The 22549-nt window shown below is 42.9% G+C and overlaps 1 protein-coding gene and 1 non-coding gene across 5 annotated transcripts in view; one reads left to right on the forward strand and one right to left on the reverse strand.

Moving 5' to 3' along the window:
• NCEH1 (neutral cholesterol ester hydrolase 1) overlaps positions 1 to 22549 on the reverse strand; it is a 48404-nt gene that overhangs the window by 24735 nt on the left and 1120 nt on the right. Inside the window, exon 1 of one of the 4 annotated variants that reach the window (XM_053572480.1) lies at positions 2340 to 2417. The exons of 2 other annotated variants lie outside the window; for them this stretch is intronic. Coding sequence is in view for 1 of the 2 variants with exons in the window: in XM_053572478.1 (XP_053428453.1) it covers positions 1085 to 1093 (9 nt within the window). In the remaining variant the exon portion in view is untranslated. Of the gene's footprint in view, positions 1 to 1084; positions 1173 to 2339; positions 2418 to 22549 lie in introns of those variants that run through there. One more of the 4 variants, XM_053572478.1, reaches the window with a different exon arrangement.
• Positions 18326 to 18429, forward strand: LOC128573183 (U6 spliceosomal RNA). The gene has a single exon (XR_008376352.1). It is a non-coding gene; the product is annotated as a U6 spliceosomal RNA (small nuclear RNA).

Raw genomic sequence — 22549 nt, forward strand, 5'->3', positions numbered from 1 at the left:
TTATTAGTTCTCCCTCTTCTGCCCAACATCCCTTTAAATGATGGTGCTCTCAGCTGGGCAGGTGGCTCAAACCTGTAATCCCAGCAGTCTGGGAGTCCAAGGCAGGAGGATCACTTGAGCCCAAGGGTTCAAGACCAGCCTAAGCAACACAGCGAAACTCCTGTCTCTATAAAAAATATAAAAAAAATTAGCCAGGCATGGTGGTGCACACCTGCAGTCACAGCTACTTGGAGGCTGAGGCAGGAGGATTACTTGAGCCTAAGAGCTAGCCTGAAGCTAGATCCTGTCTCCAGAAGAAAAAAAAAAAAAAAAAAAAAAAGGCTGTCACACCTAGCACTCTGGTAGGCCGAGGCGTGAGGATTGCTTGAGCTCGGGAGTTTGAAACCTAGCCTGGTATTGTGGCAGGCTCCTGTAAGTTCCAGATACTTGGGAGGCTGGGGCAGAAGGATTGCTTGAGCCCAAGAGTTTGAGGCTGCTGTAAGCCATGACACCACAGCACTCTATCCAGGTTGACAGAGTGAGATTATGTCAACAAAATAAAAAAAAAAAGATGTCCTCCAAAGTTCAATTTTTTTAATTCATCAACTTTGCGATCCCTTATTTCCTTGAGCAAGTCAATGTACTATCATGGTACAGTGCCTGGCAGACAGCAAGTACTTAGCAGCTTATTAAATTGAATGGCTATGACCTCTGTTCATATACCAATGACTCCCATGTTTTGATCTCCAGTCCCTGATCTATCTTTCTCAAGCTCCAGGGCTATATTACCAACAGTCTCCAGGATCTAGCCCATAAGTTCTTCAAAATTACTTTTCTCCAGCCCCAACACAACTCATTACAGTAAATTTTCAGTTAATTTTCTGATCATAAGTCTAGCTTCCACGCTAGAAATATCAATCTTTGTTTTTATAGTTCCTTCCTTCTCTCCCATGATTTCCATCATCAATTCATGTTCATCCACCTGCCAACATTTCCTTACTCTTGTTCTACCCACACTCTCAAGCCTTCCATAGCTAAGATGCTCATTATTTTATGCACTGGCTTGCAAACTTGAATTCTAGACAACTTTCTCCTTTTCTCTCACCTGATGCATCCAGCTGTCAGAGTCCCTCCCATGAAAGGCTGGTCACCTCACCTGGCTTCTTAAAAACTTCCCATTTCCTATAGAAAACAACAAATCTGAATTCGACATTCCAACCTCATTACTCACCACCTCACCAATGTACTCAAGCATAGCATAAGTTTATCCTTTTTTTTTAACCTGCTATTTTCTTTGGCAATGCTCTTCAGTGGTATGCTGAAACCAGCTCTTGCTGGGTCACAAAAACCAACTGATAAATTTACAGGAATTTTCCAAGTCAGTTGACATTAGGTCAACCTCTTGAACTTGGCCACCGTGAGAATATTTACACCATGAAAGTCAACACATGCTACAAGTCAGTGAGTGTGTGTACTTGCTGAGGCTCCAGACGTGGTGGTCCCCATCCAGTAAGGTGCCTTTCTTATCCTGTCCTTGCTGTTTTCTTTTACTCATTTTCGTAGAATGAACCTGTTGTCCCACACTGAAGGTACACACAGACCCAAAGAGCTCTGTGTGGGGCACAGGTGAGCCCTCTACACATTGTGAAGCACTAGAGGGAACCTGTAAAGCACAAAAATAAGCATGTAATTTTGCTCTATTATAAAATTTCAAATTGTTTGCTCCACATACCCAAGCATTTCATTATAAGCTACAAAGCAAACCCGAGGAGAATCTCACTACCACTTTGTAACAACATGACCTGGACCAGAGAGAGAGCTCACAGAGGGATCCAAAACCCTAACTCTCCTACCCTAGAATATTCAGTTTGTTCTCTCCTGCCCAGCAAACCTCTAGGGCTGCAATTCAATCTCAAGGAGGGAAAAAAGGGAAGCTTGTCTCTTTTTAGTTACAATTCTTTTTGTTTGTTTTTTACTGTCACACAGAATACAAGAAGTTTCCATATTGCCAAAATACTGGCTGAGCTCCCAAATCCTGCCACATTCCAGAGGCTATGTCAAGGCGAACAACTCAAACAAGCTGACATTTGCTCTCTGCCAGTCACTGGTCTCACTGTGGAGGAATCTCAGACCAAGGGTGGCCCAGCAAATCACCCAAGGTCATGCACAGTAAACGGCAAGAAGGGTCTGAACTTAAGCATTCTTGCTCTCAAATCCTCACCTGCCACTTTCTACTACCACTTAGGAGTTTATTCTCTAACCTACATCATAAAATTGGAAATTTTTACATCTGAGATGCACATTTAGCCTCCCACATTTACACACAAGAAACTAAGGGCCAGAAAGGATGTGTGATTCACCTGGATTCAGCGACAGCAGTTCCAGACCAAGCAGCAACCCCCCATCCCTTTCATCCAACTTGTCCTCAGCCCCGTGTTTCTCCCTCGAGCCTTCTCTGGTAACACCTCTCCCTCAGTCCCACTCCTGTCTCCTCTCTTTTGATTCCAAATACAGGTATGTGAAAATGAGACTTTTAAAAAACTGAGTTCTTTTTTCCTCTAGTCTCTGTTACCTATCTAGCCGTTGTGAGCTCCTAGGACAAGGTCTGGGTCTCGGGAACCAAATTTTTTTCCCACTGCCTCAGGTACAAACGCCTTTCCTGAGGCCATCCAAACTGCTAAAAGCCTCCCTGATTGCCAGGGCAGCAGCACTTGTTTTTATCTGAGTGCTCCTAGTAGCCGCTAACTAAAGGCAGCACAAAAGAACTAAATTTGCAGACAAAGCCCTGGAGTACTCCGGAGACTACCCACCCATGCCCCGGGCCTGACTTCAGAGCAGCTACGCAGGATGCTCCAGAAGCTGGAACTTTGTATGAAGGGCAGAAAGCAGCAAATTAGATACAGCCTTCAAAAAATCATTTCTTTCTTTTTCTTTTCTTTCTTTCTTTTTTTTTTTTTTTGCAGTTTTGGCAGGGGCCAGGCTTGAACCCTGGTACCCTACTCCTTGAGGCACAGGCGCTGCCTGAAAAATCATTTCTTACAAAGCACATAAACCAGAAAGATATACGGCAAATGATTTCTATGGACATCTACAGGTATCTGCAGAGTCAGATTCAGATGATGATTATAATGCATAAAGTATCCTTTTGAACACATCCACATGGTGAGGCTCAGAGGAGTCAAATGCCTTGCTCAGGATCATAGAGGCCCAAGTGGCAAAGCAAGCACAGGACTCAAAAGTTCAACTCATTCTGACCCCTCACTCTAAATATTATTACAAAGAGCTCAGAAGACAATCTCTAAGTCATTATTCAAAGCCGCAGCCTCTCAGGTTCTGCTGTACTTAGTAAATGGTTTAAACTCAGGGTAGAGAAGGGAAGTGGGTCACAAAACACATCCCCAAACCTAACCCGCTGGCAGCTATTCTCTCTGCAGGGAGATCTGCTCAGCTGCGAGCAGGATCAGTTTGCCTACAAAAACAGTCTGAGAATTAGCATCAGTACAAAGCCTCTAGCCTCTACGACAACTAGAGTTTCTACAGCCAGCAGTTTTAAGTTCCTGCAGCTCAGTGAGTCCTTGGCCTGAGGCATTAATAGGCAGGATGGCTTGCCAGTCCAAAGGCTCAAGAAGGCAGGCACTGGCCGCCAGGATAGGCTATCCAAACAAGGGAGGCTTTAAAACCACACCAGGCGAAGCTTCTTGTAACAGATTCATAAAATTGAAACCACTTTCATATTAAGTCTAAATCTAATATCCATACAACAGAGGGGATAACTACATTGTCCTCTGAGGGAAATTTGTAGTATTTCACCTCAAGGAAAAAGATCCAAATTTATTTTTCATCCATTTGTTCAGTTGCCTGCCAGACACCAAAACCAGTAAGATACAAGGAGAAATATAAACAGGGGGTTCCATCCTTAATAGGCTGACAGTGTTTAAGGCAAATATACACAGGGTGCCAAAAAACTGTATACACATTTTAAGAAAGGAAAAACTGTATTAAAATGGTAATACTCAAGTCATGTTTGACTTCAGCAAATACAAGTGGTGTTCAGCATGACTTGTATTCATCTTTTGTTCCCAGTACACACAGACATATATTATTACACTTTAATACAGTACACGGCAAAGCAAAATGGGGAAAATACTGCAGGTCACAGAAAAGTAGAAACTTCCATTGGGAGGAGTTCGCAGTGAATGTGTTCACAGCAGTGGTAACATTTGAGCCAGGTCCCTAAGTGTTAGGTAGATAGCTAGGAACGCATGTGGGGGAGCAAGGCCAGGCCCCCATCTCAGTGCAGTTCACTTTAATCCTAACTGCTCACACTTGGGGTACACGGTACACCCCAGAATTTAAGGGGCCAACTGAAAAGGATGTAGACAACTCTGGAGCGCACAAGTGCAGTAGTGTCTGGAAGGTGACCCAGAACAGCCCCAAGGCTCATTACTGTGTCATTGGCTTAAGTGTACCTTGAGGACCACACCCCACCATGGGCTTTCAGAAAGGCTCACAGGAGGGCCACGTGCATAGTAAGACTCTGGTTCCAAGGTGACGTCACAGTGGGCCCAACCCATGCAGTATAAACAGAACCCCTAGCCCTAACCGAACCCCCTGTCTTGTTGGGCAATGGGGACCTGTTTGCTGTCTATCGTGAACAATGGTGTGTTTGGTCATTTTTTTGGCCAGAGTGCCCCAAGAATCAAGCCTGAAACCCAACATAAGGATAAATAATTTGCCAGAAGAAAATAGGGGAGAATTTTCTAGACTGTGGAATAAAGTAAAGACTACTACTGTTCTGTGGCCCTGAGAAAAATAGGGTTGAAACCATGTTTCAAGGTACTAAAATAGTCTTAATTTGAAGACTCTGAATTTGGTCTTTTTGTACTTTTTGAGAACATATATGGTATTTTCCTGTCTGTTTCACCCACTCCCCTACCCCACAAGACAAAAAAACTCAAGGTCCCTTTAAAAAAGGCAGCTCCCAACTGAAGAGACAGAGAAGTTGGCCTTACCAATGGGTCAGTAAATCATTTTCTTTAGAATTCACGACATGTAATAAATCATTAATTTTTAAAATTCACCTGGTTAAGGGAAGGTTGTAGAGAACTAGTTCTTTTATTTCTATTGTCTTCGCACAATCAGGCTGTCCAGCCCCCCCAGTGCTACTCAAAGGGTGGTTCAGAAACCGTCCGGGTCAGCACTGTCCCCCCAACCCCGCCTCCTCTCAGAACTCCTGGGGCGAAAGAGGTGGCTGGCGTCCCTCAGACTTGGTGAGGCCCCGCCCCACCTCCTGCACACAGAACCGGACTGCACTCTGACCGAGGCACGCCTGCAACCAGCCACGTTTCTGCTCCCTCGGGGTTAAGTCTGGTGTCTGCGCCTGCCCTGGTGCCTCGCACTCTTGTGGGGCACAGACCAGGAGGGAGCCCGCTCCATTCCCGCACCTGCGTAAGGAGAGCGCACGGGCGGCGGGGCCTGCCCGAACTGCGGGACAACCTGGACACCCAGCCCGGCCTCCGTGGACAGCTGCGGGAAGCCGGGGGTGCGTGGGGGCCCCGCAGAGAACGGCCCCAGTCTGAAGATGGAGGCCAGGCCTCAGAGCAGCAGAAAGGGCTGGACAAAGAATTCCAAGCTCCGGGGAAGGGTGGCACCTGCAGGCACGCACTTTCCGAGAGCCCGCGGGCAAAGCCCAGGGACGCCAGGCCCCCAGGCTGAGAGGACTGAGAGGATGGGGGCTGGGGGGGGGGGGCGAGACGAGGCCTCCCTACTGCAGATGTCTGGTGAGATCAAAGAGCAGAAGGAAAGAAAAAAACCAGCCAGATAAACAGAATTGTTTAATATTGGTGGACTTGAAAAAGACTTGGATTTTTTATTAAAATACAATACAAACCTACTCTGATGTTCTTTTTTTTTTTTTTTTTTTTTTTTTTTTTTTTTTTTTGTAGAGACAGAGTCTCACTGTACTGCCCTCGGGTAGAGTGCCGTGGCGTCACACGGCTCACAGCAACCTCCAGCTCTTGGGCTTAAGCGATTCTCTTGCCTCAGCCTCCCGAGTAGCTGGGACTACAGGCGCCCACCACAACGCCCGGCTATTTTTTTGTTGCAGTTTGGCCGGGGCTGGGTTTGAACCCGCCACCCTCGGCATATGGGGCCGGCGCCCTACTTACTGAGCCACAGGCGCCGCCCCTACTCTGATGTTCTTATATTTAAGTGAGGCAATCAGATCCTGGCCAACCCCTAAATTTCATGCCGGATTTTCAGTTGTATCCACAGGTGTTTAAAACAACTAGTAGAGCTTGAAACAATTTTTCGTCATCTCTTCTGTGAGGTTTGGATATGAAGTAAAAGCTGTCATCAGAAACCCATCCACCACACTGTCATACCACGCGTGTAACACTCAGCCAAGGCTGAACGTGTTTTCTTGTTTTCATGCTTATTTGTCTGATTCTTCTAGCCCTGAAATGTTCTAATGCAGATATAGCAGAGCCCAAGGAAAATGCTGTCTTTTAAAAAATTGGAATTTTATTTCAGAATATTATGGGAATGCGAAAGTTCAGGTTACATGAGTTATTTTTGTACTGCTTGAGTCAAAGTTGTAAGTGTGCCTGTCACCCAGTGTGTGTTGTACCCACTGAGTGCGATTTCAGCCATCCCCGCCTCCACTCTCCCACCTGCCCCGTTTGTGTTCAGTTTTACTTCTGTCTGTCTGTGTACTTGAGTGCTGTTGGGTTAGTTCCACTTCAGTAGTGAGTGCATGTGGTGTTTGTCCATTTTTGCGAGACTTCACTAAGGAGAATGGTCTCCGTTTCCATCCAGAGTCATACTGAAGGAATTAATTTGGTTGTTTTAATGGCTGAGTAGAAGTCCATGGTCTACATGTACCACATTTTATTAATCCACTCATGAATTGAGGGGGACACAAATTGTATCCTTTGTAATCCAGAGGTCAGCTTTGGACTTCAGAGAGTGATGGAAGAGAGGAAGCCTGTAAAGGCCCTACTGTTTGTTACTAAGGCCAGGAAAACTGCCACTCCCCATTCTGAAGAACGTTCTGAGTCCAGGGAAACAGCACCTTCCGGGGAGCAGGGTGTATAACCAGTGCACTGCTTTCCACACTTACAACCGATGTCTAGGGGTTTTCTTGGTAGTGTCTATTTACAAAGAAAACCAAAAACAAAAAAAATTAAGTATTAAATAACTCTGCCTAGCATTTGAGAGATATTAGTGCTTTCTGGAAGAGAGAAAGAATGTAACAAATTCTCCAAAATATGTACCTGGTTTTATGTGAATTTTTTGAGACAGGGTCTTATTCTGTCACAAGTGGCATCATCTATGATAGTTCACTGCAACCTCAAACTCCCGTGCTCCAAGTGATGCTCTTGGCTCGTCCTGCTGAGTAGCTAGTCTATAAGCACGTATCACCACACCTGGCTAATTTTATTTTTATTTTATTTTTTTATAGAGATGGGGTCTCTGTTACTCAGGCTGGTTTCACACTCCTGGCCTCAAGCCCCTCCTGTGCCAGCCTCTCACAGTGCTAGACTACCAGCTGCCGCACAGGCTGGCTACGAATTCTTTTTGCCATGTAGCTTTTAGAGTATAGCTGTGAAAATAAAATCAGAATTTTCATTGAAACTATATGTTTGGGGAAAATACATACTTGAAGAACCAATCCAAGTGTGTGCCCCTGTCCTCAACTCAGAAGAAAGTGTTTTAGTTTTCTTGTGTTAGCTGTGCCTTCATTATTTTGCTGTGTGTACCATATTAAATATCAAACTGAGCATAATCAAATTTTATTGCTTGGGAAGAGACGGGCATATAGCAGTTAAGGCTTCTCAGGGAGACTACATCTAACATAAAGACTCTTAGAGTCTCTGTGGATTTTGAACTGTGTGTGACCTAATGATCTAATAAAGAAATGTAAACATATGGTGCGTACCACAGTGGTATTACTAAACATTATCAAACACTTTTCTCCTCTCATGCCATGTATTGGGTAAATAAGGTGACTAAGCGTATTTTTTTTCTGGCAAAGCTTTGCCGAAAGTTATTTTATTGTTCTTTTATAACTTAAATAGTATCAAATAAAAGTGAATGAGGGAGCAAATGTCTTCATAGGCAATAGTTCTTTGCAGTCAGGTACTCTCCACATAGCTCACAAGAATAAGATGGAGGTGTCCACTGCTTCACCCCTGCACAGTTCCTGGTGTACAGGGTGCTCAGTAAACACTTGTGGAATAAATTAATGTCCATAATCACACTTACAAGCATATATTTAATCCTTGAAAACTATTTACCAAAACATGCATTGCTGTGTCTGATAATTAAGAGATTACTAAAATTTTAGCAAATATGCCAAATTACTCACATCTAGAAAATGTCCCAAAACTGCAAATAAAAATTGGAAACAACTCACTAAAGTGCAATTATCCAGGCACTGTACTGACAAAAATCAAAACATAAATTAACTCCTCAGGAGAGTTAATGATAACTTCATCCAGTTCGGAAGTCTGGTTTAGTTGGGAAATCCAGCCACGTAGACATAAGGAGCCAAGTGACAGGATGTATCTAGTCTATGTGTGGTTGTGTAGAAAAACTGCCACAGTTGGAATTCACAGGTTAGAAGAACACCATTAAAGCCCCACTTTTACTGGGCTAGTAAAGGCCTCTCTGGACCTAATTCTCTTTAATCCCAGCCTCAGCCCTCATCTCCTCATACACTTTCATTGCTAAATCCTTTCCTAAGGCCAAAATCTTTACTAACTTAAACAGGGTGCCAATTAAATCATATAATTTTAAAACCCAAAGGGCCCACAGTATGGATGCTCCTCTAGAAAAAGTGAGGAAGCTCATCAGACAGGGCTGGCTGGCTCCAAACCACCCAGCTCATACACACCGCTGGGCAGGAACCAGGTCTGTAGACTCCTAGCCCCAAGTTCTTTCACCACATCTGTAGGGGAAAAAATCCTCCCATTTATAGGTCAGAAAGCTTCTGTAACTATTTCCTCTTCTCCTTGATGGCAACACTGACTGTTGCCTGTGTTTTGGTTTTATTTCCTCCCCATACTTCCCTGGTCCACCTGCTTCCAGGATGCAGAGAGAGTGCCTATTTCCCACAGCGTCCTAAAGCCTCCCTATCCACAGTCTCTCTAGATGACCAGATCTCCGACCCCTCTAACACCACTGGGTTTGTACCTTCTATGCACGTAGAATGTTAGAATGTTGGAGCTGGAAGGAAAGCCCATTTCCCTGATGGCTTTATGGAATGGCTGACTGAGACGAGCAGAGTCAAAGTTTCCGTAATCGAAAAGCTGCGTGTCAGTTCTCTCAGGGAGTCACAAAGCACATCGGCTTTGTAAAGAGGCCAACAAGGTCTAATGGTAAGAGGGACATTTAACTTGCTTCCTATTTAGTCTTTTCACACCTATTAACTTCCCTTAAACCTTGTTGGGAAGACTTGTCTAGCCCAGGCCCCCTGTTTTCACCAGTGAAGCCCGAGTCTAGTGTCTGTGTGACTTACCAAGGTCCCACTCTATATTGGGGCCAGAGTCAGGGTTCCAACCCGGCTGAGAGCAGGGGAGGCCTGCTCTCAAAGTACTGCTTCCCCTCTGCTGGGTCTACTCCTTCTGGTCTTCAGCACACACCTAGCCCTTTGCCTGGGACAACAAATGTCCACATGGTGCATGGCCGTGGGCGACAGAAGGGTGGATGTTTGTGCAAGATCCTTGATCTTACATCCAGCTACACAGAAGAACATGGGCTATGCTGGTTTTCCTCACTCACACAACTTCTATGAAATACTAGTTACTGGGACATGGGGACATGCAGAGCCACCCTAAAGATCTTTCTCAGGGTCCCAGGGAATGAGAGGAGCAAGCCCAGAGCACAGTGTTCTGAAAGAGAATTGAGGCAAGGCTCTTCAGAAGGGGTCCTGGTCTCCAGTGGAAGGGGGTGAGCGCGTGGGCCCCTACAGAGGCTTATACCCTCACATTATTTTACTTGTTATGCAATTATGTCTCACCTTCCCAGATAGATCCTAACCCCTCAATCTGAGGAACCATTTGGAATATATGAAAGTTGTACAAATGAAAATTATTCAATAAATGTGTTAATTATACAAAATATTAAATGAGTATTTACTGTAGAACACAGGTCATAAAGTCATGTCTTCAAGGGCCAGGGCAACCAGTGAAAATGAGTAAAGGAAACATAATGCTTTAGCGAGCGGGGAGGCTTGCAGAGACCTAGAGAAGCAGTGCCCTGAGGAAACGGCAGCTGCTCAGCGGACAGTGACTGTGGGACCTGGACGTTCTGGCCCAGTGCTGCTGGACAGTGACTGTGCAAAAGAATAAGAAGCTCAGATTATCATGTGATATAGCTCAGATTTTACGTGCTGCAATGAATTAAAAAATATTTAGTATACAGTGTAAGTCAGAAATAATGTGTGCAATTAGTCTCTGGCTCTCGAGCTGGTTTGAAAGTCCATTCATTTTTCATACAAACAATATGCACCATCCACCGTGTTCTATTCCAAATCTGAGCAATAACAAAACTAAGGCATAAAATTAGAAATTTTATTTTTTCAGTTTTAGTTTACATTTTAAATTGTTATTGCACACAAGCAGTTTAGTGAGAAAGTAATGAAAATGAAGCTGGAGATTATGGAGAAGCTACAAGGAATTTACTGGATCCTCTCAAGGACTGCATAGACCGATACCCTTATGTCTTTTTAAAAGTTATTTTTCCTTCAAGACACACAGATTTCCTTTTTCTTGATTTAAGTATATGCAGTTTTCTTGTCAGAGGTAATTATATTTATTCGTGGGGGAATTACAAAACAAATGGAAGATAAGGATTAATTTTTCTGATATAATCACCGGGTTAAAGTTAGAAGACAAAAGGCAAATAAGTTAATGAGAATATTATAGACAAAATACCTATGGATATTTAAGTGGATATACAAGTATGTTAAAAAATAAACATGTATGAAAGAAAGCCCAAGCTGCCTAAATTCTATCTTCCTCACCCCTTCCCAAGGACATCACGATCTACATTCACTGAATGCCAGAAAGTGGACTTTTTATAACTGGGTGTTACAATGACAGGTGACCAGTACTGTGCTAAGGGTCACAGGCCATGCTAACAGCTGGTTCCAGAACCAGCCAGTGCCTGTGGTCCCCAGCTACTTGAGAGGCTGAGGTGGGAGGATCGTGTGAAATCAAGAGTTCAGACCAGTCTGGGCAACACAGGGAGACCATTGTCTCTTAAGAAAAAGGAAGAAAGGAAGAGGAGAGAGGAGAGCGGAGGAGGGGGGAAGGGAGGAGAGAGGAGAGCAGATGAGGGGGGAGGGGAGGGGAGAAAAAAGAGAAGGGAAGGGAGGGGAGAGGGGAGTTTCCTTGTTAATTTCTATTAACCATATAAACTGGAAAATAACTTAGAAATTAGTAACAGGACCTGCAAAAATATTTATAGCCTTTAATCTAATAGGTCTACTTTTTTGAGAATCTTGAAGAAAATCCTAAAAAACAAATTATATACAACATGTTTATTGTAAAATTTTTATACTGGCAAGTAACTAAACAATATGAATTTGGGGCAGTAGGGGAATAGTTAGGTTTAAAAATGGCACAAGCTGTTTGATGCACCTATTATAAAGAGTCGTGACAAATCTAATAAAATTTCTGGGAAAATCCTAAGTGGATAAAATTATAATCTAACAAAAGCAAGACAACTTATACACAAAAAGAAATGATGGTCCTGTTAACGTGAGATTGTAGGCTATTTTTTTTCTATTTTCTAACATTTCTATAGCATGATTATTTTTATTTTATAGTTAAAAAAATTTCAGCCCTAATTTACTAAAGGAATTATGCTTCTGTAGGGAAAGTTTGAGAGCCTCTGTGATGCCCAGGATTATAGAACTTGATCCTTCTCTACCCTGTGACATCTTCCCTCTACCCAGACATGCACTCTGCCCATTCCCGTCCCTGCGGACTTCTTCCTGGTATACACCTTGCCTGGACAACCTGTCTGTCTTGCATGCAGTATATACTTTCCTCAGAGACACAGAGGGCTGCACTGTAGGGTTCCATCTGCTACTGGGATTTCTCCTGCTTCCCCTCTTGACTGACTCTAGCTCATCCTTCAGGCTCCTTCTCAGACATCCCCCACCCTTGGTGGCACACTACCACAGTCAGCTGCTCTCTCCTCTCCCCCCCAGTCAGCTGCTCTCTCCTCTCCATACCTGGCTCCAGCTTCTACTTTGTTATCAGTTCCTACATCTGCCGACTTCATCTTTGTTTCCCTAGGTCCAGCCTGCTCCCTGGATGTAATTAGTGCTCCAGATAAATTGCTGAATGAATAGACACACTGCTGTCCACGTCCCATGTTCACTCTGCCTGCTGAGCTCCTGCCTTCTGAAGAGGCAGCAGCTTACTCCTCACCATTTTCCTGCCTAGGCTCTTCATGGAAAGGTAACAGCAGTTCTGAGCAAGTGAAAGCCCAATTTACTAGTTTTCACAGGTTGTTTCTACCGATGCTGCCTTGAGAGGCAGGATAAGAAGGCACTACTTCTCGTCAGGGTGTTACCACCAGCACGCTCTCCACTGCGGAAGCTGTCCAGAGACTTTTGGTCACTCATCTGTTCACTCACCAATATGTGTTCGCTTTGTGCCAGGTACTTTCAGGAGCTAAGCACACAGTGGGGAAACCCAGACATGCCCTCACATCCAGAGCTTCCCACCAGGCAGGAGAAGTGGAGTCTCATAGGAGTAATTAAACAGAGAGACAATTACCAATGACAGGATAAAAAACTGGAACAGAAGGGTGGAGTGAGAGAGGAAAACAGGGTGAGAGGGAAACTGAACGGGTAGTTAAAACCAGATATCAAGAGAGGTCAAGTTCTCTAACCACAGACTCACCATTGTCTGTGCACAAACATGCATGAAGCTTGGGCCTCCATAGCTGCCAACAACTGCAGCATTTGTATCAAACTTTAAACAAAGAATGACTTTTTGAAGCAATATGTTGGTGACCCAGCAAGAAAGACTGACTTAAAGAAGTTTTTGTTGAAGACAAAAAGCTATTAAAACTGAACAGTAGAAAGATACTTTGTTTTCAACCAAATTACATATTTGGCCACCAAAATTTAAATGCTACTCTACAAGTTTGTAACAGAATGTTTGTAGTAAGTAGTTTAGAGTTTATTTCACCATGTAGTATTTACTCTTGAAAGAATCTTCCACCATCCTGTTAGCTATATAAGAGGGACACACTGAAATAGATCTTCACAATGCAACACAGGCAAGTTCCCAACCACCCAGGGTTCAGTTCAGTAAAAATCTTCAAACTTTGATTTTATACCTTCAGAAACTCAGTAGAAGCTGTTTCCTGGGTGTGCACCTGCTTTGCTCTTCCTGGAATGGCCTTCCTGTCTGACTGACCAGTGCTGCTTCTCATCCACTCAGATGCACCAGCACTTCCTCTGGGCCCCTTGGCCCAAGTTCTTCAGACACACAGTGGCTCCCTCCACCTGGCTCCCAGCAGGCTCGGGCTATTGGCAAACTGAGGTGCTCAGCAGGCTGTGCTGAGATGTCTACTTCTTTGGTTTTTCAGAGCATGAGAACCTCAAGGTTTCTGCGCTGCCTGGGTAATCAGTGAACACCTGCTAGCAATATGTTATTCAACACTTCGAAAAACATGTCTTCCTCCGTGAGCAGAAAGGGGAAGGACGGTAACAGAGCAGAACACTACACTTGGCCATGACCTCAGTGCTTACTCACGGGCCCTGGGGGTGCACATAGCTCCCCCATGTGCATGAGGCCCTCCTCACTATGGCAACAGTAAGGTCGCAAGTTTGCACAGCTTTTAAAATGCTACCCATGATCATTTGCCTGACTGTGTAGCTGAAAATGGAGGAAAAAACCAGGGAAGGGGTGGTTAGAGCTGGGACTAGCATGAAAACATTTAGCCACTGACAACACCCAAACCAAAGTCTAATATTTTGGGCCAGATGCAGTGGCTCACATCTATAATCCTAACACTTTGGGAGATCAGGGTGGGTGGATCACCTGAGCTCAGGAGTCAGAGACCAGCCTGAGCAAGAGTGAGACCCTGTCTCTCCAAAAAATAGAAAAGCTAGCCCAGCATTGCAGTGGGCACCTGTAGTCCAGCTACTCAGGAGGCTGAGCCAGGAAGATTGCTTGAGCCAAGGAGTTTGGCCTGACTGTGAGCTATGATGCCACAGCACTCTAGCCTGGGCAATAGAGTGGGACTCTGTCCAAAAAAAAAAAAACCACCAAAAAAAAATCAACTTTTTAAAGCAGTTAAAATTCTATGATTTGCCTCAAAAAATATGCTAGAGACAGAAAACATGCTAATGTTTTTAAAGTAACTGAAATACCAAACAAGCTCCTTCTGTTGACATAGCTAATAATAATGTTTTCCTTTTCATCTAGGACAGAGCTTCAATTAAAGAGTAATTCAGAATTATGCAATTTTAATTAGCTATGTGAAGAAATTGATTATTGATTTCTGGTCAGAAGCAGCTTCTATGGGGGCTAAAATCCAGTATCGTGGAAAACCCTGACCCACTGTCCTTGACAAAAGCCCAGTATACAAGATGCATTTAAATGTCACACTGCCAAGTACAGAACTAACAAGGTTCAATCTAAAGTGGACATGCTTGGTACTCCTCTGACGTGAGCCTTGTCTGAGAGTAGGCAGAGAAAACTGCTCAGCCTGCGAAGACAGAGACTATAAAATGTTTCCACACAGATGAATCGCCAAACATAAATTTAGTTAATTATTTGGGAAAAGAGTTATTGCATTTTCTTTTTTTGTTGTGCTGTTTTTGTGATGGGTTTTTACTGTAACCCAAGCTGGAGTGCAGTGGCATGCTCACAGCCCACTGCAGCCTCCAACTCCTGGGCTCAAGGGGTTCTCCCACCTTGGTCTCTCAAAGTGCTGGGACTGCAGGTGTGAGCCACTGCACCCAGTGCTATATATATATATATACATACACACACAAACATATATGTATATATATATTTAACATATACATATATCTTTAGTACATCAGCAATATCCATTGGTAACCATCTCAGGTTTTAATCACAACCTATAAAATACATTTTAACTATTCCTATTAGTAATGACAGCTCAATATCAACATTGCCAAAGTTAAAACATCGGTTTTGGCAGAAATCCTTAAAATCATTCCAAAAATAGGCTATGGGCTGACACCTAACGCAGAGCACCACGTGGCCCACTGGCCAGTGTCAGTCCTCGTGATCCCCAGCCTCTGGGCAGAGCTCGTCACAGTTGCCCCCTACCTCCTCCTGCGCTCCTCCGGGGCTTCTGTGACACCATCTTCCCAGTTCTCCTTTGTCCCCTGATGCTCTGTCACCTTTGTGGCCCCACCTTTTCTCATTCACATGGTCTCCTCAGGGGATTTCACCTGTTTCCGGACTTTTCATTATCACTAGCCTGCCAACAAATTTCTCCACATTTCCTATAATGCTTTTACATACTTAACTATTTGGCCTATTTGGCCTATGTTTTTAGCGCTGGATTGTAGCTCCAGGAAGGCCAGGTGCCAGGTGTCTTGTGATATAAAGACAATCGTTATATGGTGTCTAAATATATGTAACTTGGGGACCATCTGTGTTGGAAGTGTGCATTCCAACAGTTACAAACCAGACAGAGGTGAGCCTCCCCACAGGAACTCTGTAAATGGATTACAGGTGGGCCACCAGATATGAATGTTTGTTTTATAAAGGTAAAGACTTAAAGCCACTTTTCATAATGATTCAAAAATTATCAGAGTTAGCATTCTATTAGCAAATCATGTAACTTTTTAAAATATATAACTCTTTATAAATTTGGCCAGGCATGGTGGCTCACACCTGTGATTCCAGTCTTTGGAAGGCTGATATGGGAGAATCCCTTGAGTCCAGGAGTTGGAGATCAGCCTGTGTGACAAAGTGAGACCCCATCTGTACAAAATACATATTTCTTAAAGATAGCTAGACCTGGTGGCAGGCACCTGTAGTCCTGGTTACTCAGGAGGCTGAGGCAAGGAGTTTGAGGCTGACTACACTTCTACCCTGGGGGACAGAGTGAGACCCTGTCTCTGGGGGAAAGGAAATACTTGTGAATTCTGTCATTCAAGGCCATATAGATTCTTCCCAAATTGTTTCCAGACACCCCTAGTACACTAAACAAACAATCATTTCTATGATTCCTATGATATGAAAAAGACTGAGAAGGACTAAGATCGATTAATTTAACTAGGGGAGGTCCAAAAACAGAGAGTGCACCAGTGACAAAGTTACCATGAGATTGGCCTGGCGTGACGGCCCAAGACGAGGAGGCAGGAATGTGGCTTCCAGTTCCTGTTTTGCCACTATAGCTAGTCCTGGGATACTGACGGCATCAGTGACCATTTTTGACTCTGGTTTCCTGAACTGACATATGGAAACAACAATGCCAACCAGTTATTTACCATAAAAAACAAAGGACATCTAATTAGAGCCTCTAATGCTGCAAGTGTAAGGTGTTAACAGAAGTTATGTTCTTTAAGGTCTCACTTCTCAGAGAACTGGCCTCTTCTTCCACCTGCCGCTGGGATCCCCCAGTTCCACTCTCACTCCACACACATTCCTTTCTATTCCCTCCACCACCACCCCTTTCCCAATCCACACCTCCAGCCCAGGTCTCCTGAGCCCTGGACCTGAGGATGCAGACATTTGTAAATAGCTATCCTTGAGCTAGTCCCACCAACACTTCAAATCCAGGTCATAGCTACCTTTCCCCTCAGGCCAGCTTTCTCCTAGAGAAAGGTTATCCTCACGATTCACCTAATTACTATCAACGCTGTCCCAGGACTCATCTTTCACTCTTTCCTCTTCTCCACTCCATACCGTCCCTGCCAACACAGCTCCATTAGTTCATGCTCTCTCCTGGATTGATGCTTCCTAAGTGGTCTTCTGCCTTCCCTTCTGCGTTCTTAGATTCCTGTCTACACTGCTGTTGAGAAGGATTGTCCTAAAACACGAATTTAGCCACGTGACTTCTCTGCTAAAAATCTTTCAGTGGTGTCACGCTTTGAAACACATGCAAAAAATACGAGAACGGCTCCTTTCTTGCCCACAGAGTCCTCCATGACCTGCGCTGCCCTCTGGCTCGGTCTCTAACCTTTGAACTTTAAGCTCCAACTAGCCCAGACCACTCTGAATTCCTTAGCTGCACCATCCTCTCCAGATGGAGCCTTCACATCCTGCTGCAGCTCCCCTCGTACCCACTTTACTTGGCTGGTCCCTATGGAAAGGTGATCTAGTGCAACAGGTGACGGCCCACACCAACAACAGGGGAGGTCAGGGAGGGACCGTTTTCCTGTGTGCCTGATCCGCCACTGGTTTTCGACTGCTCTTGCACTCAGAAGTAAGACAGACTTTGGCTGGGCACTGGTAGCACAGTGGTTACTACGTCAGCCACATGCACTGAGGCCGACGGGTTCGAACCTGGCCCAGGCCAGCTAAACAACAATGACAACTGCAACAAAAAAATAGCTGGGTGTTGTGGTGGGCACCTGTAGTCCTAGCTACTTGGGAGGCTTGAGACTCTATCTTGGAAAAAAGTAAGACGGAATGGACTGTAATCCAGGTTCCTCCTCTTATAAACTGCGTCATCTCCAACAAGTTACTTTTGTTTCCATTTCAGTTTCCTCCTTTGTCACAAAGAGAAATTAAGAACATCTGATAGTGTTATAATATAGGCACATGAACTGCATGCCTGCCACAGACTAAACGCTCAATATATGCTTAACAAATGCTATCTTTAAAAAAATTCAACCTTGATAATTCAGATTAAAGAAATATCAACGTGAAAGAGAAACATTTCCCAGTGCCCAGGTCTACTTCAGGTGTCTTTTCCAAGGCTCTTGCAGCAACCCCCAAATGCCCCTATCGTAGCTCTTCTTCTATTATTCAAGAGCACCTTGCCACTGACGATTGGTTTATCTCCCTCACTCAATTGCAAACTCCCCAAGATGAGTGGGTATCTGTCTTGCTCATTTCTGTTTTGCCAGCTCCTAGCATTGGTGTTGCTAATATTTATTGAATGGGGGATGATTTCTACATAGTAGGATTTTCATTTTTTATTTTGGAAAACACTGAAATATGGATTGTTAGAATTTCATCATAGACACATCTCAATTAGCCAGGGGATATAGGCAGGCTTTTCACTGAAAAATTCAATTATATTTCTTTATCCTTTATAAGCATAAACTGAAGGAGAAAATAAGTGGCAGTTTCCACAGTTTCATTCAGCAGCGCAAGTAAATACGGTGCTCACTTGAGCAGCACACATGCTAAAATTGGAGCCACTCAGAGATTAGCATGGCCCCTGTGCAAGGATGACATGCAAATTTGTGAAGCATTCCATATTTCTGAAAAAAAAGTAAATATATGCTCACTATTTTAAAAGGAGCAACTATGCAGAAATAGAATGTTTAAGAATGATCAGCTGTCCTATCACATTTCACAGAAATGTCTGAGATCAAGGCTCAAGCTGCATGTTAGAAATAGGACGACCCATTGAAATAAAGTAATAATGATGGTATTTCTATGCTCAGGGCTCTATTTGTAAAAGTGCTAGAAAAAATAAAAGGAAACTATAAATAGGCATTGTCTTCCACACCTGGTAGCTGAATCAATCTGGCAATGTTTCATAGGTTCTGCCTGTAGATATCAACTCAGATCGTTCACCTGTCAGAAGGAATACTGATTAAATACCGTCCCAATGCTATTCTAAGTCTTTTTTACTAAAATGTGTTTGAAGAAAATCCTATCAAATCAGCTGAACATTATTGTGGTTAGTGAAATTTCCAATTTACATGAATGCACATCACTACAAGTCTGGAAGGCAATAGACATAACTTATTTATTAATGTCGTAAAGTTAATTTTATTTAATATTTGTAAACATTCCAGTTCAAAACTGTTATGAAGGAGCTTAGCACGTTGGTGTTCTGAGAGTTTCCTGTCATTTAAACTGTCATTTAAACCACACTCACACAGCCCCAAAGTGCATCATGCACAGAGAATCCAAGTGAAGTGACATTAAATCTCAACAAGTCTGGGAACGTTTTACAAGATGAAAAACCTTGCTCAACTAGTCCAAAAGCACTGTTATCCTTCAGAAACTGGAGGAACATTCAGCAGATATACCAGTTTCAGCAACCTCTCTTTTATATCATGTCACTGAAAAGATTCATAGAATAAGAACTAGTAAGTTAGGAGATTACCCAGGTGAGACAAGCCAGGCTCTCGCTCCGCACCCCTGAGACATCATTATGGCCTTTAGTCATCATACCTCCACACCTCTCTAAACTGTACAAGGCCTCTCCCTCCTATTAGATTTTGTAACTACCTCTTCTATAATACCTAGCTTTTTAATAGCTATCTATTAACATGATTTCTCCATTTTACTAGACTGTGGCTCTTTTTTAGGTGATTTTAGTGCCTCCCCAAAGACTCACACAGGTTTTCAATCTGTGTTAAATCTAAGTGACATGGGCATGGAGCATGGCACTGTGTGGTTATGTTTATCAGAGGATTCAGAAGGCTTTTTTAAAAGAAATCTGATTTTTCTCAAAGGACAATTACTGAAATATACATGACATTGACACATATATGCACATCAGTTCTACTTTAGAAATAGGAAAACTACCCCTGAGGGAAAAAGTTAATAATTTCTTCTTACTCTTGGACTTTGTCTAACAAATGAAAACAATGTAACCTAGTTGTTTGTACCCTTATATCAATCTGAAATAAAATTTTTTTAAAAACTTACTACTACATGTTCATTGTAGAAAAACTAGAATATGAAAATTGAAGACCTTATGGTCCAGGAAAAAAACCTCCCTATTGTAAACAATACTGTCCTGCCTTTTCTATAAATGCAGATACAAATATGCAGACACATATATAGAAAAAGAAGATTTTGATTCTGATTTTGCTGTTTAAGCTATTTTACAGCCATTTCTCACAATTGTTTAGCTATCTCGTATTCCCAAATATGAATTTAGCATAATTTAATTTCTTATTCTTAAATTTGTATTCTTTTAAATGATGCTATAAAACAAAAATCAAAATCAAATCAAGAAAAGTTGCTGAATGTTCTTTCACATTATAAACGGAAGTGCTTCTACACTGGCTGAACAAGGACTTTAATCTTATAAAATGTTTCCATTTCTGTAGCTACAGCTTTGCCTGTATCCATCATTACTTATATGATAAATTCCACCTAGAAGGGGTGCTGGCTCAAAGAATAAACCCATTTTCTAAGGCTTCTGGTGGATATTGCCAAACTTTCCTCAAAAAGTATACATTTTCTCCAATAGAGAAATTCTCCTTATCTTCATCTGTTTTGGGATTACCATTTTTTCACTTTTTTGAGACAGAGTCTCACTGTGTCACCCTTGGTAGAGTGACATGGAGTCATAGCTCAAGGCAAGCTCAAACTCTTGGGTTTAAGTGATTCTCTTGCCTCAGCCTCCCAAGTAGCTGGGATTACCATTGCTTTTTTTTGGGGGGGGGGGATTACCTTTTTTAAAAATCTTTGCTTGCCTAGCATTTGAAACCAGTCTGCAGAACTTCCCCAAACACTCTCCTCCTACCTGCTCTTCATCTAAGCTGCTCATCTGCCCTCCCCAGACCTCTTGTTTGTGCTTTTCCACTGTTCAAGTCTTATGGTGTCTTTGCTGTAACACTGAAATTTGTCTAGCTAGTATTTTAGAGCCAAAGTATCAACCAAGTAATCTGATAAACGGATCCATGCTAATGTAAAAGTGCTCATTTGCAGCAACATTATGTAATACACAGTAATTTGAACAGTTTAAAGAAAATATATTATCTACAACAGTGATGCACTTCATTTATCTTATAAAGCAGTGGTTCCAAATTCTGTCCCAATTAAAATCACCTAGGGAACTCTTTAAACCCACTAAAAACACCTATGAGTAAATCTCTTACAAGGTTTTTGTTTTATTGGTTCCTAGGTAATTAATTCTAATGTAGCATCTGTTTTTTGAGATGAGTTAGAGAATCCTAAGTAGCTTCCTCTTAGGTAATGTTGGAGAAAGAAAAGCACAATGAACATAATCTCAATCTGACACTCTGCACAAGATAAACGTGATAAAGACGGCTAGTACTGAGAGAAGCATTTGCCAACAACAACAGAATGGAGTAGTATTCACATGTGATGCCAGGCAGACTGTGCTCTGGTAGGAAATGGGCTGACCTACTTAATCATTAAAGTAGGTTCAATTGCTTTTGCCATTGAGCCAATCAACTGAAACTAAAATTATTTGAGTAACAAGGCTTATATCATGCAATTTAATAATAGCTCTCCAGCTTCAATGATATAAATTACTTCCAGTTTATTACATTTATTGTTTGAACAAAGTTGAACAATCTGACAGATTTTCCCCATAATCCATAATGGACCTTTAGGAACAACTCTTAGAAGAAAAACTACAAGTGTCAGGCATTTAAACACACCATTAAAGGTCACAACAACCTTATAAGGTAAGTTATTTGTCCAATTTCACAGTGAAAACTCAGGGGAATTTGAGGTGACACTGGTATATTGCTTTATTGGGTTGAATAAGCCTTCATCTGCTCTGCATGGTCTCAAACTGCCTAGTTTAGAGAAGTGACACGAGCTACTTGTCTTCAAATCTATTCCTGAGCCACAGTGAGGACACCTGTTATCTCTACCTGTGACCTGAAGTTGCACACACTTCTATCTCCAAACCCACCTGAAGGCACCCTCTGCAGAGGCCACTCCATAGTCTGCCCTGGCTATGTTGGCAGCCTGGTTGGGGAAGAAAGGCTTTTCTCCAAACCTGACTTTTCCCAGATTACTTATGATCGGGTAAGACTTCCTGAAAACTAAGAGTAATCTCTGCAGCCAACACAGCAGTTTCTTTTTTCCTGTTTTCCTATGTTTATGTTATTGTAGAAGACCATTTAACTTCCCCTGGTAAACACTATTGTTCTCCAGAATCTTCAAAGGGTTTTACTTTCAAATTGCATATTGTCATGGGGGAAGAGATGGTTTGCAGGGCATCCTAAATGGTGCCCTTCCTTGGCACCAAGGGTGGAGAAATGATCATTCTCCCACCATGTCAACATTAGAGGAAGCAGGAGGAAAGGAAGGGGCCATGGAGGTCTAGAATGTGGCTGAATCCAGGCAATGCAAGCCCACACTAGGAACGTGTGCAGGACCCTGGTTAAAAGACTGACAGGGCAAAGGTTCACACACTGTGTAATCCTACACATAATTAGAGTGGATAGGGAAAAGGAATATACACTCTAGGAAAAATTATAATATCCCCCCTTTCTCTAGTTGTCATTCCTGAAAGGAGTTTACAACAATATTAAAGCCCAAAGTTGGAGAGAGAGAAGGAGGACGCTAGGTTTTGGAGGGTTAGTTTAGATAGAGCTGGCTGCTGGGAAATAGCATCCAATCAGAGGTCTCATCCTTGGCTGTAGAAAGACTGTAGT

The sequence above is a fragment of the Nycticebus coucang genome, chromosome 20 (genome assembly GCF_027406575.1).
Source record: "Nycticebus coucang isolate mNycCou1 chromosome 20, mNycCou1.pri, whole genome shotgun sequence".
NCBI lineage: Eukaryota > Metazoa > Chordata > Mammalia > Primates > Lorisidae > Nycticebus > Nycticebus coucang.